This window comes from Rhineura floridana, chromosome 2 (assembly GCF_030035675.1).
Source record: "Rhineura floridana isolate rRhiFlo1 chromosome 2, rRhiFlo1.hap2, whole genome shotgun sequence".
Classification (NCBI taxonomy): Eukaryota; Metazoa; Chordata; class Lepidosauria; order Squamata; family Rhineuridae; genus Rhineura; species Rhineura floridana.
The window spans coordinates 96,951,794-96,966,752 of record NC_084481.1 but is presented as its reverse complement, the minus strand read 5'-3'; the positions used below and the strand labels follow the sequence as shown (position 1 = coordinate 96,966,752).

Here is a 14,959-nt window from a genome sequence, read left to right as displayed (position 1 = left end):
TCTAGGCAAAAATGGGAGACCTAACAACCCTAACGTCAATTGTGTTTTCTATTAAAAATATACACAATTACATTCCATTAGTAAATGCCAGTGCAGCTTTTTCCAACCTGATGTCCTCCAGATGGTTTGGACTACAACTCCCTTCAGTCCCATGCTGCCTGGGGATCAGCCCTGTAGCTAGCTTTCCTGGTTTGGTGAGGCAGGTACATTTGTGAGTGTAGAGAGTGCTTGAAAACAGGGTAGCCATTTTTTCAGATCACTTTTAAGTTATCTCTTTATTTCACTGTATAGCAATAAGCACCCAATACTGCTTTACTAATTATAATTATGGCAGAATAAACAGACTTTTATTGTTTAGTGCAGGCAAACTATTGCTGAATGGGTAGAGAACACAACAGAAACACAACAGAAACTGAAAAGCAGAGTGAAGGAAAGCACAAGCGACTATCATGTAGGAGTTGACAAAGTTTTGTTACTATTATTTATTTCAAATTTGTGGATGGGAGCTGAGACAGAGACTTCTGCGTCAAAGAGCAGATCCCAGGATGGGCGAAGGTTGGAGCCAGGAGGAAAAGGTCAGAAGGTTTTCATGGGCCTAGAGGTGGAGCCCAGTGGAAAAGGTGCCCATTTGTCCAAAGTGTACAGCTAAAGAAGAACACAGCTAAGGCAGCTTTTGCTAGCGGGGAGCAACCCTGCCATTTGCATTGCTGGAAAACCAGTCAACCAACCCCACCGCAACATTCCAGATCTGGTTGCTTGGTTGGCAACCAGGATTGGCTCCAGATTTCAGGGAGCCTTCAGAAAATGTCCTCAGGTGAGCCTCCTCGTCCATCAGTGGGTTCTGGTTAGAGATGTAAGAAGGCACCAATTTTCATCTTAGCTTGTGTTTGTCACATGCAGTGCTGTTTCTGTTCTGTCACAGCTCAGCTTCCCAAACATTATTTGACTTGCTGTGGCAGACATTTATGTGATTATATTCTTACATTATTCCCCACCATTCATTTCAATGCAAAGGAAATACAATGCAAATGGGGGGAAATCATCAATTACACATTGCTTGAGAATGGAAAACAACAACAGTGCATACTAATCATATTTGCTGGATTTATTTCCATTTTGGAAATGGGATGAGGAAGTGAACACTAGTAAATTTTGCTACCTTTTCCATTGGAATTAAATTAAGCCAGCATAAAGTACTCCAGATCCAAATCCAGGTCAGGAGCGAGGTTCCTGCTAGCTGAGCAGGCCCAAGCCTGGCAGAGGGAAAAGAAACCTTTAAAATAGATCTTGACTTACATCACCATTTTTGCTGGTGTAAGTTGACAAGTCAAATAACTTATTTGAATGGAGTTAGGATCCAATCTGTGTCCCGTTTCCCATGTTCCGCCCCACCAGGCCTGCAGAATGTCCCCTTTTTGGGACTTATGCTGGCCTTGGCCAAGCTGGCTGAGCCCCAGCTGTGCCTGAATGGGGGACTTGCACTGGCACATCACTGGCTGAGCCAGGGATGGACACTTATGTTGGCAAAGAGCAAGCTGAGCCCGGTTTCAGCCGGCTTAGTCAAAGATCCGCCAGATCCTAACTTGCTCATCCTGGCAGATCTTGCATTTGGATTGTCCCTTACAGTTTGTACCAGTTCAAAATAAACATTGTTTAGTTCAGAACTTCAGCAATAATTCTAGTTGTGAAGAAATAGTGTAGTCATAACCCTCCAGCATTGAAGCTTTCCAAATATTGGAGTTAGGGCTGGGTGAATCTTGGTTTCTCTCCATTTCTCATTTTTCCAGTCTTAAGTTAGATTCTCCAAAGTTCCACATCAGTTTGTGAATTATTTTTTAAAAAAGTCCTTATGAAAATTCACCAGCATTTTAGCTTGAATTTCTCCTAATATAACATTTTGCTAAGCATATTTTCCTAATATATTGCATTTTTGTAAGTTATTGTTACTAATGTATGCCTTTTTATGCACGCTTTTTGTGCACAATTACTTGGCTGGAGAACTGCACTGCAAAATTTGGAGAAGTGCCCATTTAGAAGGATGGCTGTGTTTTGTATTGTTTCTGTAAATGTGCCAGTTAGATAGGTTTGCCTTTGAATGTGAGCTGAATAAAAGCCCTCCCCTATCCCTTTTTGGAATATAGAAAAAAGAGCAAAACTGACTTGATATGTCCACAAGACAGGGCTGGGAACCTTTAATCTATCTAGGGCTACATTGCTGGGGGTACATAACGGTAATCATGGGAAGGGCAAGCTTGGTGCATGAAGCCAGAACTAAAAGTAAGCGAGTTCCTCTTTGCTCTAACTTTGTCGCTCCTTTCCTCTCTTTCTGCTACACTCTCTTCTTTCTCTCTGTCTTCCTGCCAATCTCCCTTTCCCTTTGCCATTCCCTTTCTTCCCATTCCCTCCTCTTTGCCGCTTGCATGAAGTTAAGCTGAGGGTCGAATGTGGCCCTGAGGCCACAGATCCCCCCATCCCTGACTGAAGAGATGACAAACAGTGATTGGAGACTTGATACTTTTACACCTTGGTTTCAGGAATGAAAAGAATAATGTGTTAATTTGTACAAGAAAACCTTTTGTACTTTCTTGTTCTTCTGTTTTGTTGTCTTTATTTTATGCAGATTTCTTACATTCCAGCTAAGAAAAGCCCTGACAGGGAGAGCAAAATGCTGCTTTGTCCATTGCTTTTCAAATGGCCTGAAAGCAAAAACAAAACAAAACAGCAAAACTTAGTTCAGCTTGTTTGTTTGTTTTCTGGTGGGATTACAACTCTAGTTCTGTTGTGCTAAGAATCCCAAGAACTATTCCTGATATAGTGAACACCGTCTCTCATCACAGAACAACGCTGCCAAACAAAATAGTAACTTGTATGGCAAAATAATAACCTCATGTTGGCTTTATCACATTCAAAATGGAAAGTTTGCAGCCTTAGAGAGCAAAGAGAAACTTGGTTGGATCCAGAATTAGTCATGTTTAGAGCAGACCCATTTGGTGGTATCCAGCTAAATAGATTCTCCCTCTATCTGTGCCCCCCTAAATCTGTTTTTTGTGGGGTTTTCCCCCAACCCTTGGAGCTGATTTCACAAGGATGAGGAAAGGGAGGGGACATTCCATTGCACCAGTGGAATTGCTTGCACTAGTGGATTTATTTGGTTGGATATCGTCAACTGAAAGCAGTGGGACTGAAATTAGTCATTATTAACTTATACCCACTGATCTCAATGAGACTACATATGACTAAGTCTTGGTCCAACCTATTGACCCCTCCTTTAAATCATTAAAATCAGACACAGACAAAAGATTTTAATTGCTTATGGTTATTGAAGATTATAATAAATACTGGACTGAAGAGTCACACTTAGCATGAACTGAAGATCTTTTTAGGGATGAGGAACCTGTGGCCCTCGAGGTATTGCTGGACTACAGCTCCCATCATCCCTGACTAATGGATATGCTGGCTGGGGCTGATGGGTGTTGGACTTCAGCAACTTCTGAGGGGCAAAGTTTAGAGCAAGGCAGCATCAGCATTGTCACGCATTGCATTTATTTGATGTGACTAATGTGATAGTAATAATTACCTGTGGTTTGTCTAAGCTGAGTGTCATGGGATGTGCCACCAAGGGAAGGTTTCCTGTTGTTCAATAAGCACCACCCTGATTTCTTTAAAATACATGAACCCTTATAGCCTGTGGAATCAGTGCACAATGTGCAGGAAACTCTGCTTGACCACAGGTAAGGCTGAGACCGCAATCATTATACAGCCACAAGAGTGGCTGTATACTATAGCCAGTGTGGATTTTTCATATTCCGCAATGTTAAATTGAAAATACTCCCCATGCCATTCTGATACTTTTAATAAGCTCATTTCAAAACAAAACTTTACAAAACTTATAGTCTTGAACTAAGAAACGCTTGCTTAACAACCCTCTAAATTTTCATGGCAATTCACAAAACAGTCAGAGAGAATAGAGAGTTCAAAGTCTAAAAAGATAGAAAAAAACCCCCAGACCTCTGTTGGACTTTTTTCTGTCAGAGTTCTCATAATGTGTTGAAATACATTAAAAATCAGTCATGTTCACAGAGTACCTGTAATCCTATTACTAACCTTGCCCCATACACTGACCTTCATGTTCTGCAGTTTAAAAGTTAAAAAAAATGCCTAGATGATTTTTAATTAACTTAAAGAAATTTTGCATTGAACTGAATGATAGTGTCGGTGCATGCTTGGTAAGAACCAACTGTCAGTGTTCTAAAAGCCAGACTCACAGCTGCTTGGCTTGCCTAATCAGGGAACCACACCCACACTGGACTTTGATTTCACTTGAGACACTCATGGCTACGACTGTACAAAGTGAAATAAAGGCCTGGTGTGGATATGGCCAGGGACAGCTTTGGTTTAAATTTGGGTGGAAGGCTACATGTGCCTGCTGTAGAATAAAAAGGTGGGGGAAACGCTGAAAAGCAATGATACTGTTCACAATGTTTTCCTTTTGGAAAGGAAAGGGGCTTCCCCTCTGTGCAGTGCCCATCCACCCAATCTCCTCCCCTCCTCCTCCTCCCTTCCCTGTCACCAGGGTTTGAATCCCCACACAGCCATGAAGCTCACTGGGTGACCTTGGGCCAGTCATTGCCTCTCAGCCTCAGAGGAAGGCAATGGTAAAACCACCCCTGAATACTGTTTACCATGAAAACCCTATTCATAGGGTCAACATAAGTCAGGATCGACTTGAAGGCAGTTCAAACATGATTGCACAGAAATAAATCCCAATGAACCCAAAAAGTATGCAAATGATCAAACCCACCCTCTCTTCTCCTCCCTCCTATCCCCTACCTCTTGCCCCTTTACTCCCCCTTCCTTTGCCCCTCCCTGCCCATCTCCATCCCCTTCCAATACCCTCCTTCCCCTTCCCCCTCCTCCCCTCCCCTTCCTCCGCCCCATGGTCAGTTTTAACTATCTTTAACATGATTGCATGGGAGTAAATCCCATTGAACTCTATAAGCATGCAAAATATCAAACCTGCCCTCCTCTCCCTCTTCATTTCCCCCCTCCAATCCCCTCCCTTCCCCCTCCCCTCCTCCTCCCCCATTGTCAGTTTTTCCTATCCTAATCATGATTACAGAGGAGTAAATCCCATTGACCTCAATAAGCATGCAAATGATCAGACCTGCCTTTCCCCTCCTTCCCCTCTCCTCTCCCTTCCTCTTCCCCTCCTCTCTTCCTTTTTCCTCCTCCCCTGCCTACTCCAGCCCTCCCGCCTCCCTGGTAAGTATGATTGCATAGGAGTAAATCCCACTGAACTCAATAAACATGCAAATGATCAAACCTGTCCTTCTCCTGTCCCCCTCCTGCCTGGTCCCATCCCCCTCCTCCCCTCTACACTTCTTCCCCTCCCTCCTCCTCCTCCCCTCCCCATCCTCTGTGGTCAGTTTCACCTATCTAAGCATGATTGCAGGGGAGTAAATCCCACTGTACTCAATAAACATGCAAATGATCAATCCATTCTCAGCAAATTTACACAGGATCCCGTTTCTAATCTCCCGGATTAAAAAGCAGAGAAATTCACTAACAGACAAAAAAACTTGTGGTTTAAGAACTTATCTATAGCCCACAGATATTTCTATCAAACTTTAAAAAGCAGGGAAATTGGGCAGCTATAGTGAATGCATCAGGGGAGCAGGAGGCCTGACCTCTTCTCTGCGATATTGTACTGTCCTACAAATTTGTCAAAATGCCAACACAATTTGGGTTGGTCTTAAACAGTCCAATCTACTTGCTTTGTAGCTTGGAAGAATTTGATAACATGTGCCTCTGAGCATATGGTGAGTGGTGGCAACACCTGAGGGACCATGTCCCAAAAGAGGTAATTTAGGGATTCTAACACACACCTTTTATGGGATAAATGAAGGACAAATGACAGGGAATGACACATGATGAAGGACAAATGACATGGCACCCTGGGAATTTCATAGAATTATAGAATAGTAGAGTTGGAAGGGGCCTATAAGGCCATCAAGTCCAACCCCCTTCTCAATGCAGGAATCAAAATCAAAGCATTCCCAATAGATGGCTGTCCAGCTGCCTCTTAAATGCCTCCAGTGTCAGAGAGCCCACTACCTCTCTAGGTAATTGGTTCCATTGTCATATGGCTCTAACAGTTAGGACGTTTTTCCTGTTGCAGCGGTGTATTGTCAGCATGTGCCCTCCGTGTGCCCACCTAGACCCCAGTAGATCCAGCCGAAAGATATCCACAGACACAGTTACTAGTTAAGAGTCTTTTAGACAGGATTTTCTAATAGAGTTACAAACACGAATACTTTCCTAGCTCTCCTAACACCGTACACCCCCACACCTTGCAGTTTCTCTTTCAAGGCTTTATAGATGTTTCGTTCTTGCCAGCTGCAGCCTCCGCTGTGTGCTGACCTTGGGCACTCTCTGCACAGTGTTAACCCGTTACTATGTCTTTCTGGAAAACCAGACACATAGACTTCTCAGCAGCCTACATTTCCTGATGTTCAGTCGAAATCTGGCTTCCTGCAACTTGAGCCCATTATTCCATGCTCTGCACTCTGGGACGATTGAGAAGAGATCTCGCCTCTCCTCTGTGTGACAATCTTTCATGTACTTGAAGAGTGCTATCATATCTCTCCTCAGTCTTCTCTTCTCCAGGCTAAACATGCCCAGTTCTTTCAGTCCCTCCTCATAGGGCATTGTTTCCAGTCCCCTGATCATCCTTGTTGCCCTCCTCTGAACCTGTTCCAGTTTGTCAAAGTGCAGAGACCAGAACTGGATGCAGTACTCAAGATCAGACCTAACCAGTGCTAAATAGAGGAGAATAAATATTTCACACAATTTGGAAACTATACTTCTGTTAATGCAGCCTAATATAGCATTTGCCTTTTTTGCAGTCACATTGCACTGTTGGCTCATATTCAGCTTGTGATCAACAATAATTCCAAGATCCTTCTCACATGTATTGCTGAGCCAAGTATCCCCATCATAATTGTGCATTTGGTTTCTTTTTCCTAAGTGTAGGACTTTGCAATATCCCTGTTGAATTTCATTCTGTTGTTTTCAGCCCAATGCTCCAGCCTATCAAGGTCCCTTTGAATTTTGTTTTGTCTTCCACGGTATTAGTTGTGCCCCCCAATTTTGTTTCATCTGGAAATTTGATAAGCATGTTCTCTACCTCCTCATCCAAGTCGTTAATAAAAATGTTGAAGAGCACTGGGCCCAGGACCGAGCCCTGTTGTACCCCACTCATTACTTCCGCCCAGTTTGAGAAGGAACCATTGAAAAGCACTCTTTGAGTACGATTCTGGACCCAACTGTGGATCCACCTGATAGTTGTTCCATCCAGCCCACACTTAGCTAACTTGCTAATCAGAATATCATGGGGCACTTTGTCAAAAGCTTTGCTGAAGTCCAGATATATTACATCCACAGCATTCCCACAGTCTACAAGGGAGGTTACCCCATCAAAAAATGAGATAAGATTAGTTTGGCAGGATTTATTCTTCATAAATCCATGTTGGCTCCTAGTAATCACTGCATTGTTTTCACGGTGCTTACAGATTGACTGCTTTATAATCTGTTCCAGAGTTTTTCCAGGGATTGATGTTAGGCTGACTGGTCAGTAGTTCCCCGGTTCCTCCTTTATGCCCTTTTTGAAGACAGGGACAACATTAGCTCTCCTCCAGTCATCCGGCACTTCACCAGTCCTCCATGATTTTGCAAAGGTAGACAGCAGTTCTGAGAGTTCTTCAGCTAGTTCCTTCAATACTCCAGGATGCAGTTTATCGGACCCTGCTGATTTGAACTCGTTCAAATTTATTAGTGATTAGGTATTCCTTGAAAGAAGAAAGTATTCCTTAACAGAAAGAAGACATGTGTTGTGCTGATCTTGTTTTAGCAGGGAGGAAGCAACGTCATTAAGACAGTTGATATAGTTCAGATGGTCACTTTAAATATGTCTGATTTACTTTCTAATTTTTGTGAAGTTTCCTATAGGAAATCATTTTCTTTTGTTTCTATTTCTGTGAATATGTGAACTACAGCAACACATTTCAAAATTTCCACTAAAAAAACTCCAAAAATAATTGTGGAATAATGGCACTGACTATTCTGCAGAATAGTCTCCAGTGGACATCAGGTGTGTCTCAGTTTGCACAAGATAAAACAGTGGGACATGAAATATATTCTAGCAAAATTCTAGGTTTTTAATTGACCATGCTCACCTTGCCTTAAATAAAGCGGTTTAAACATAGCAGCCTGAAAACATGCATCCTCTTTTTTCCAACAGCTAGAGTCATTGCTGCTAGCAACATATTGTAATCAGTCCGATTTTACATCAAACTGCAGTTTCAAATTCAACTGTTAATGCACCCAAAATAGAAATACAACATAACCTCCAATTTGAAACACAAAAGGCTGACTTCACCATCATATGACATTGACCAATAAAAAGGCTTTGAAATTAATAAAAATAAATTTGACACAGATTTCTGGGATGAATAATGAGGGAAATAAAATTTTCTAGATTAGATTCTCTGTAGAGACATTAGTAACACAAGAAAGAAGCAAAGTAAGAAGAACACCAACAAACATACAAAAATATAATTCTCCATCTTTGGAGATGGCAGGTGTTGCCACCACTCACCATATGCTCAGAGGCACATGTTACCAAATACTTCCAAGCTACACAGGAAGTGGATTGGACTGTGAAAGACCAACCCAAATTGTCTTTGCATTTTTACAGATTGGTAGGGCAGTACAATATCTCAGAGAGGAGGCCAGGTCTCCTGCTCCCCTGATACATTCACTATAGCTTCCCAGTTTCCCTGCTTTTTAAAGTTTGATAGAAATATCTGTGGGCTATAGGTATGTTCTTAAACGTTTTTGCCTGTTAGTGAATATACTATCATACATGTTGAGTCCCCCCCCCTAAGCTACCACATTGACCAAGAACTCGTTATTTTTAAAGGGTGAAGCCAAAAAGAGATCTCACCAGATAGGGTTGTGTGTGTGTGTGTTGTGTGGCAAGTAGTAATGCAACTATCCAAATAAGCCCTAATAGGGTGGCTGCCGCAAGCACATGTTTACATCGGACTGTAATCTTAGATCGCTTCAGTATTGGTGAAGTTAAAGGGGTATATCAAAATAAGCACATTTGGGCTAGCACAAACATAACCTCTCCCCCACCTAAGTGCATCTGGAGCATGGGGGTCTACTGCTGGGTGCACTGCCAGGATCATGTGCTCAAGCACCAATTGTGTAAAGAAGTGCTGCTCACCTACTTGCAAGCATTTGTGCTTTCAGCAGCTGAAACTGAGTTAATATGGGGTGCTATCATGCCATTCTGGAATGGTGCCAGACTGGATCAACAGATGGCTTTACTGAAATACCCAAACAAACAAGAGTCAACAGACGGTTGCTAGAAGAAGCCCATTTCATGCTGGATATTTATTAATTACATGGCCAATGAACAGGTGAGAGTGGTCAGGAACATCTGAAAATGACAGCATATTGTCATTAACCCCATAGTCTAACCTCCCCCCCCTTTTTTTTTACTGAATGTACACATACAGAATGCTGAATCAGCACTAGAGTGGCCATGCATTGCCTTAATGTAAGAGGGTTTTAGGTCATTGTGTAACATGAAAAAATGTTTTTTTAATATTTTCCAAATTATAGAAGTGAAAATATCACAACTTTGTTTTAAAAAAATATTTCCAGTGTATGATGTCAGGTTTTCTCTTGTATGATTTCAGGTTTTCACTGTGATTTTGAATCTATTCCCTTATCTGTCCTAATTTTAGCCCTTATTCCTGACTGAAGGCTAGTCATACTGGAAGAATGCAAGAGGTGAACAGAACCCAAGTGTCAGTGTTCATTCTCTTAGGATTCTCAGACCATTCTGAAATGGAGATGCCCTTGTTTTTGGTCTTCCTTCTGATCTATCTATTGACCCTGACGGGAAATCTGGGTATGATTGTGCTAATCCAGACAGATTCCCTTTTGCAGTCTCCAATGTATTTTTTCCTAAGCAACCTCTCCTTCGTTGACGTCTGCTACTCCTCCATCATCATTCCCAGGTTGTTGTATGACCTCTTTACAGACAGGAAGGTGATTTCCTACAATGCATGTGCAACCCAGATGTGGTTATTCACCCTCTTTGCTACGACCGAGTGCTACCTTCTGGCTGCCATGGCTTATGATCGCTTTGTTGCCATCTGTAACCCACTCTTTTATCCTATTGCAATGGCCAAAAAGGTTTGTCTGCAGCTTGTGGCTGGGTGCTATTTGGCAGGGCTTGTGACTGCCATTGTCCACACCAGTGGCACCTTTAGATTGTCTTTCTGTGGACCCAACAAAATCAGCTCCTTTTTTTGTGACATTCCCGCTTTGCTGCGGCTCTCTTGCTCAGACAACTATGTTTCCAAGGTGGTACTCTTTGTTTTCTCCACTTTTGTTGTGGTAGCAAATGCATTGATTGTTTTCGTCTCCTATTCTTACATTATTTCCACCATCTTGAGGATGCGGTCATCCACAGGCAGACGGAAGACCTTCTCAACCTGTGCCTCACACCTGACTGCCATTGTCCTGTATTACGGGTCCTTGACCTTTATGTATGTGCAGCCTGGGGGGCTGGAGGCAGTGGAGCAAGACAAAATAGTGTCTGTCTTCTACACCATTGTGATCCCTATGCTGAACCCCATCATCTACAGTCTGAGGAACGAGGAGGTGAAAAAAGCTCTGAAGAAAAGACTAAGCAAGAAGATATTTCTGAAGCAGCCAAAGCAATGAACTTTCTTGTTTTGCTGATTGTAACATTGTTGCCCAGTCCTGCGCATTTGTCTGCCCTCCCATAAACTAAGGCCACTATTAAAGCTGAACCAAAATTTCTCAGAAGACATTTTTCTGGGAAAGATTCTGAGGTTTTTCTTTTTCTCATTCCCCCAGAAAAGGAAGGTAGCTTTGCAGAATTTTATCTGAAGATGCTCCACCATTTATTTTTGTTTTTGATGGTGGCTGCCATCTGTCCTCACCACGTTGAATGCTCTGAAATGATAGTAGGTTTGAGGCATTGTAGATGGGCCATAATGGGCTGCAAACACAACTATTTACACTGTGGCCACAACATTTTTAAAAAAAAGATGTAGGGAAAGAAGAAATAAGCTGTGCTGCTGCTACTACTAATGGTGAGCCCCATCTCCTGGAGAATGTTTCCTCTCCCTGCACAAGTTCAGTGAAATGGTGCACCCCAATTTTTCTAGATTTTTGAGAGGCCAATTGCACACAGCCATAGCCAGTATAATTCACTGACTATACAGTACCATTAGACTCCAACATTTGACAGAATTGTAGAATTCAAATCTGACTGTTTGAATAGTTAACATCTTCAGCTGTTGTTTTTTGAGTTTTGGTTTCAGAATTTCAGGCTCCTTTAGACAAACAAACAAATTCAGTCATATTGTTCTGTGCCTCCCCAATCTCCGAGTGGTAAGATTTCAGGTGTCCCTGCGCTCCTCCAGGGTTTGGTTTCCTTTGGGAAGAAGGCCAGCAGAGACTGCGGTGTCTTTATGAAATATGGTTTATTTATTTACACACATTCCAACCTGAGCTTAAGATGGAGGGGGGTTCAAGGCATCAGCAGTCCAATATCCAGTTTTTCTATCAGGGCCACAGGAGGCACCCCCAATGCCATGGTGCTGAGAGCCAGTCTCTCTGTCTGCCTCCAGTCTCCATTTTTAAGACAATTCTAAAACAACAAGCCTCTCCTGGGCTCCAGGAAGGGGGGGTGCTCTCCAGAAGAGTTTCAATGACAAAAGGGTCTTCCTGGCCCGTTCACTGTTGCTGGGCAACTGAGAGGCCCATTATCTTACCTGGCCACTCTATTTGTTTAGCAAAGGAAATTCATCTGGCCAGCAGAGCCAGCCCCAAGGCATAGGATTCCAAATCAGAGGCTGGAAAGGGGACCCACAGGAATCATCCATTCCAACCCCCATGCTCATAACAATATTCTTGAGGTCAGTCAAGAGTGGGGAATGTGTACTCCCACCCAGATGTCACTGAATGTCAACTCCCAGTATCACTGGCCATGGACCACGCTAGTTGTGACTGATGGGAGTCAGAACCCAACTCCATTTACAGGGTCTCTGGATCCCCATCTCTGATGTAAAACATCGATTTACCAAGCGTAATACTTTTATACCTTTAGAAATCCCACAAATGTAACAGTATTTTGGGAGAAATGATTTAGCAAACTAGATTTAGTATACAACTGGATATTATCGGTATTATTCTATACTATATTAAAATGATTTAAGGAGCAAAATGAATTAACAAATAATAAATAATGTTTGCAAGCAAACTTTGAGTTAGAAATTATTAGAGAATCTTCTCCCACTCCAAAATCATTTCAACTCTTAAGAACATAAGAACATAAGAACATAAGAAGAGCCTGCTGGATCAGGCCAGTGGCCCATCTAGTCCAGCATCCTGTTCTTACAGTGGCGAACCAGGTGCCTGGGGGAAGCCCGCAAGCAGGACCCGAGTGCAAGAACACTCTCCCCTCCTGAGGCTTCCGGCAACTGGTTTTCAGAAGCATGCTGCCTCTGACTAGGGTGGCAGAGCACAGCCATCACGGCTAGTAGCCATTGATAGCCCTGTCCTCCATGAATTTGTCTAATCTTCTTTTAAAGCCATCCAAGCTGGTGGCCATTACTGCATCTTGTGGGAGCAAATTCCATAGTTTAACTATGCGCTGAGTAAAGAAGTACTTCCTTTTGTCTGTCCTGAATCTTCCAACATTCAGCTTCTTTGAATGTCCACGAGTTCTAGTATTATGAGAGAGGGAGAAGAACTTTTCTCTATCCACTTTCTCAATGTCATGCATAATTTTATACACTTCTATCATGTCTCCTCTGACCCGCCTTTTCTCTAAACTAAAAAGCCCCAAATGCTGCAACCTTTCCTCGTAAGGGAGTCGCTCCATCCCCTTGATCATTCTGGTTGCCCTCTTCTGAACCTTTTCCAACTCTTTTTGAGATGAGGCGACCAGAACTGTACACAGTATTCCAAATGCGGCCGCACCATAGATTTATACAACGGCATTATGATATCGGCTGTTTTATTTTCCATACCTTTCCTAATTATTGCTAGCATGGAATTTGCCTTTTTCACAGCTGCCGCACACTGGGTCGACATTTTCATCGTGCTGTCCACTACAACCCCGAGGTCTCTCTCCTGGTCGATCACCGCCAGTTCAGACCCCATGAGCGTATATGTGAAATTCAGATTTTTTGCTCCAATATGCATAATTTTACACTTGTTTATATTGAATTGCATTTGCCATTTTTCCGCCCATTCACTCAGTTTGGAGAGGTCTTTTTGGAGCTCTTCGCAATCCCTTTTTGTTTTAACAACCCTGAACAATTTAGTGTCGTCAGCAAACTTGGCCACTTCACTGCTCACTCCTAATTCTAGGTCATTAATGAACAAGTTGAAAAGTACAGGTCCCAATACCGATCCTTGAGGGACTCCACTTTCTACAGCCCTCCATTGGGAGAACTGTCCGTTTATTCCTACTCTCTGCTTTCTGCTTCTTAACCAATTCCTTATCCACAAAAGGACCTCTCCTCTTATTCCATGACTGCTAAGCTTCCTCAGAAGTCTTTGGTGAGGTACCTTGTCAAACGCTTTTTGAAAGTCTGGATCACCTCTATCTATATGCTTGTTGACACTCTCAAAGAATTCTAATAGGTTACTGAGACAGGACTTTCCCTTGCAGAAGCCATGCTGGCTCTGCTTCAGCAAGGCTTGTTCTTCTATGTGCTTAGTTAATCTAGCTTTAATAATACTTTCTACCAGTTTTCCAGGGACAGAAGTTAAGCTAATTGGCCTGTAATTTCCGGGATCCCCTCTGGATCCCTTTTTGAAGATTGGCATTACATTTGCCACTTTCCAGTCCTCAGGCATGGAGGAGGACCCAAGGGACAAGTTACATATTTTAGTTAGCAGATCAGCAATTTCACCTTTGAGTTCTTTGAGAACTCTCGGGTGGATGCCATCCGGGCCCGGTGATTTGTCAGTTTTTATATTGTCCATTAAGCTTAGAACTTCCTCTCTCGTTACCACTATTTGTCTCAGTTCCTCAGAATCCCTTCCTGCAAATGTTAGTTCAGGTTCAGGGATCTGCCCTATATCTTCCACTGTGAAGACAGATGCAAAGAATTCATTTAGCTTCTCTGCAATCTCCTTATCGTTCTTTAGTACACCTTTGACTCCCTTATCATCCAACTCTAATGGAAGTGTCTGGAAATCATAATCGTTGGCTAAAACATGATACTTAGATGTCCAAGAGAGTGTTAGGAAGAACATAGGAAGCTGCCTTATACTGTGTCAGACCACTGGTATATCTAGATTAGTATTATCAACACAGATTGGCAGGGTTTCAGGCAGGGGACACTTCCTGTCCGACCTGAAAATTGAACCTGGGACATTCTGCATGAAAAGCAGATGCTCTGTCCCTGACCAATGACCATTCCCCAAGCGGCTCATAAGTACTGCCTTATAGGCTGCTAGAAATAAATGGATACAATTCAAAACCTCTTCAAAATAGTTTGTGGCTGCTGTCTTTATTTATTCATACATACATATACATTAACACCTCAGTTAATGAAGCACATGTGTTCCTGGATATTATTTCTTTAACAGAAACTTTGGTACCAGAGGTAGGAGTAACATGGGAAAAAAGGGATAGGTTCCTCCACCACAACAAAGAGGAGTGTGACGCCCTTCCCTGGCTCTCCCTGTCAGGTTCCTACCTGCTCGTGGCTACTGCCTGTCACTAGGCACCACCAGGGACTCCACCAGTCCGGACTGTCCTTTTTTATGCTTTCTCTCTCCGCTCTAGCATAGACCTCACCAGATCCCCCTGCTAGGCAGCACCACCAGTCAC

General features: G+C 42.7%; 1 protein-coding gene across 3 annotated transcripts; it reads left to right on the top strand.

Annotated features, from left to right (window-relative positions):
- The first annotated feature begins 504 nt into the window (after positions 1-504).
- On the top strand, positions 505-11,281 carry LOC133376807 (olfactory receptor 9I1-like). 3 transcript variants are annotated; one of them, XM_061609595.1, is made up of 2 exons: positions 505-814; positions 9,816-11,281. In XM_061609595.1, the coding sequence occupies exon 2, from the start codon at positions 9,853-9,855 to the stop codon at positions 10,801-10,803; it is 951 nt and encodes a 316-aa protein (XP_061465579.1). In that variant the 5' UTR covers positions 505-814; positions 9,816-9,852; the 3' UTR covers positions 10,804-11,281. The 3 variants fall into 3 exon arrangements, with proteins under 3 accessions (XP_061465579.1, XP_061465580.1, XP_061465581.1); XM_061609596.1 differs by lacking the exon at positions 505-814 and adding an exon at positions 2,260-2,277 and having other exon boundaries at positions 9,862-11,281; XM_061609597.1 differs by lacking the exon at positions 505-814 and adding an exon at positions 3,386-3,396 and having other exon boundaries at positions 9,870-11,281.
- The last annotated feature ends 3,678 nt before the right edge of the window (positions 11,282-14,959 follow it).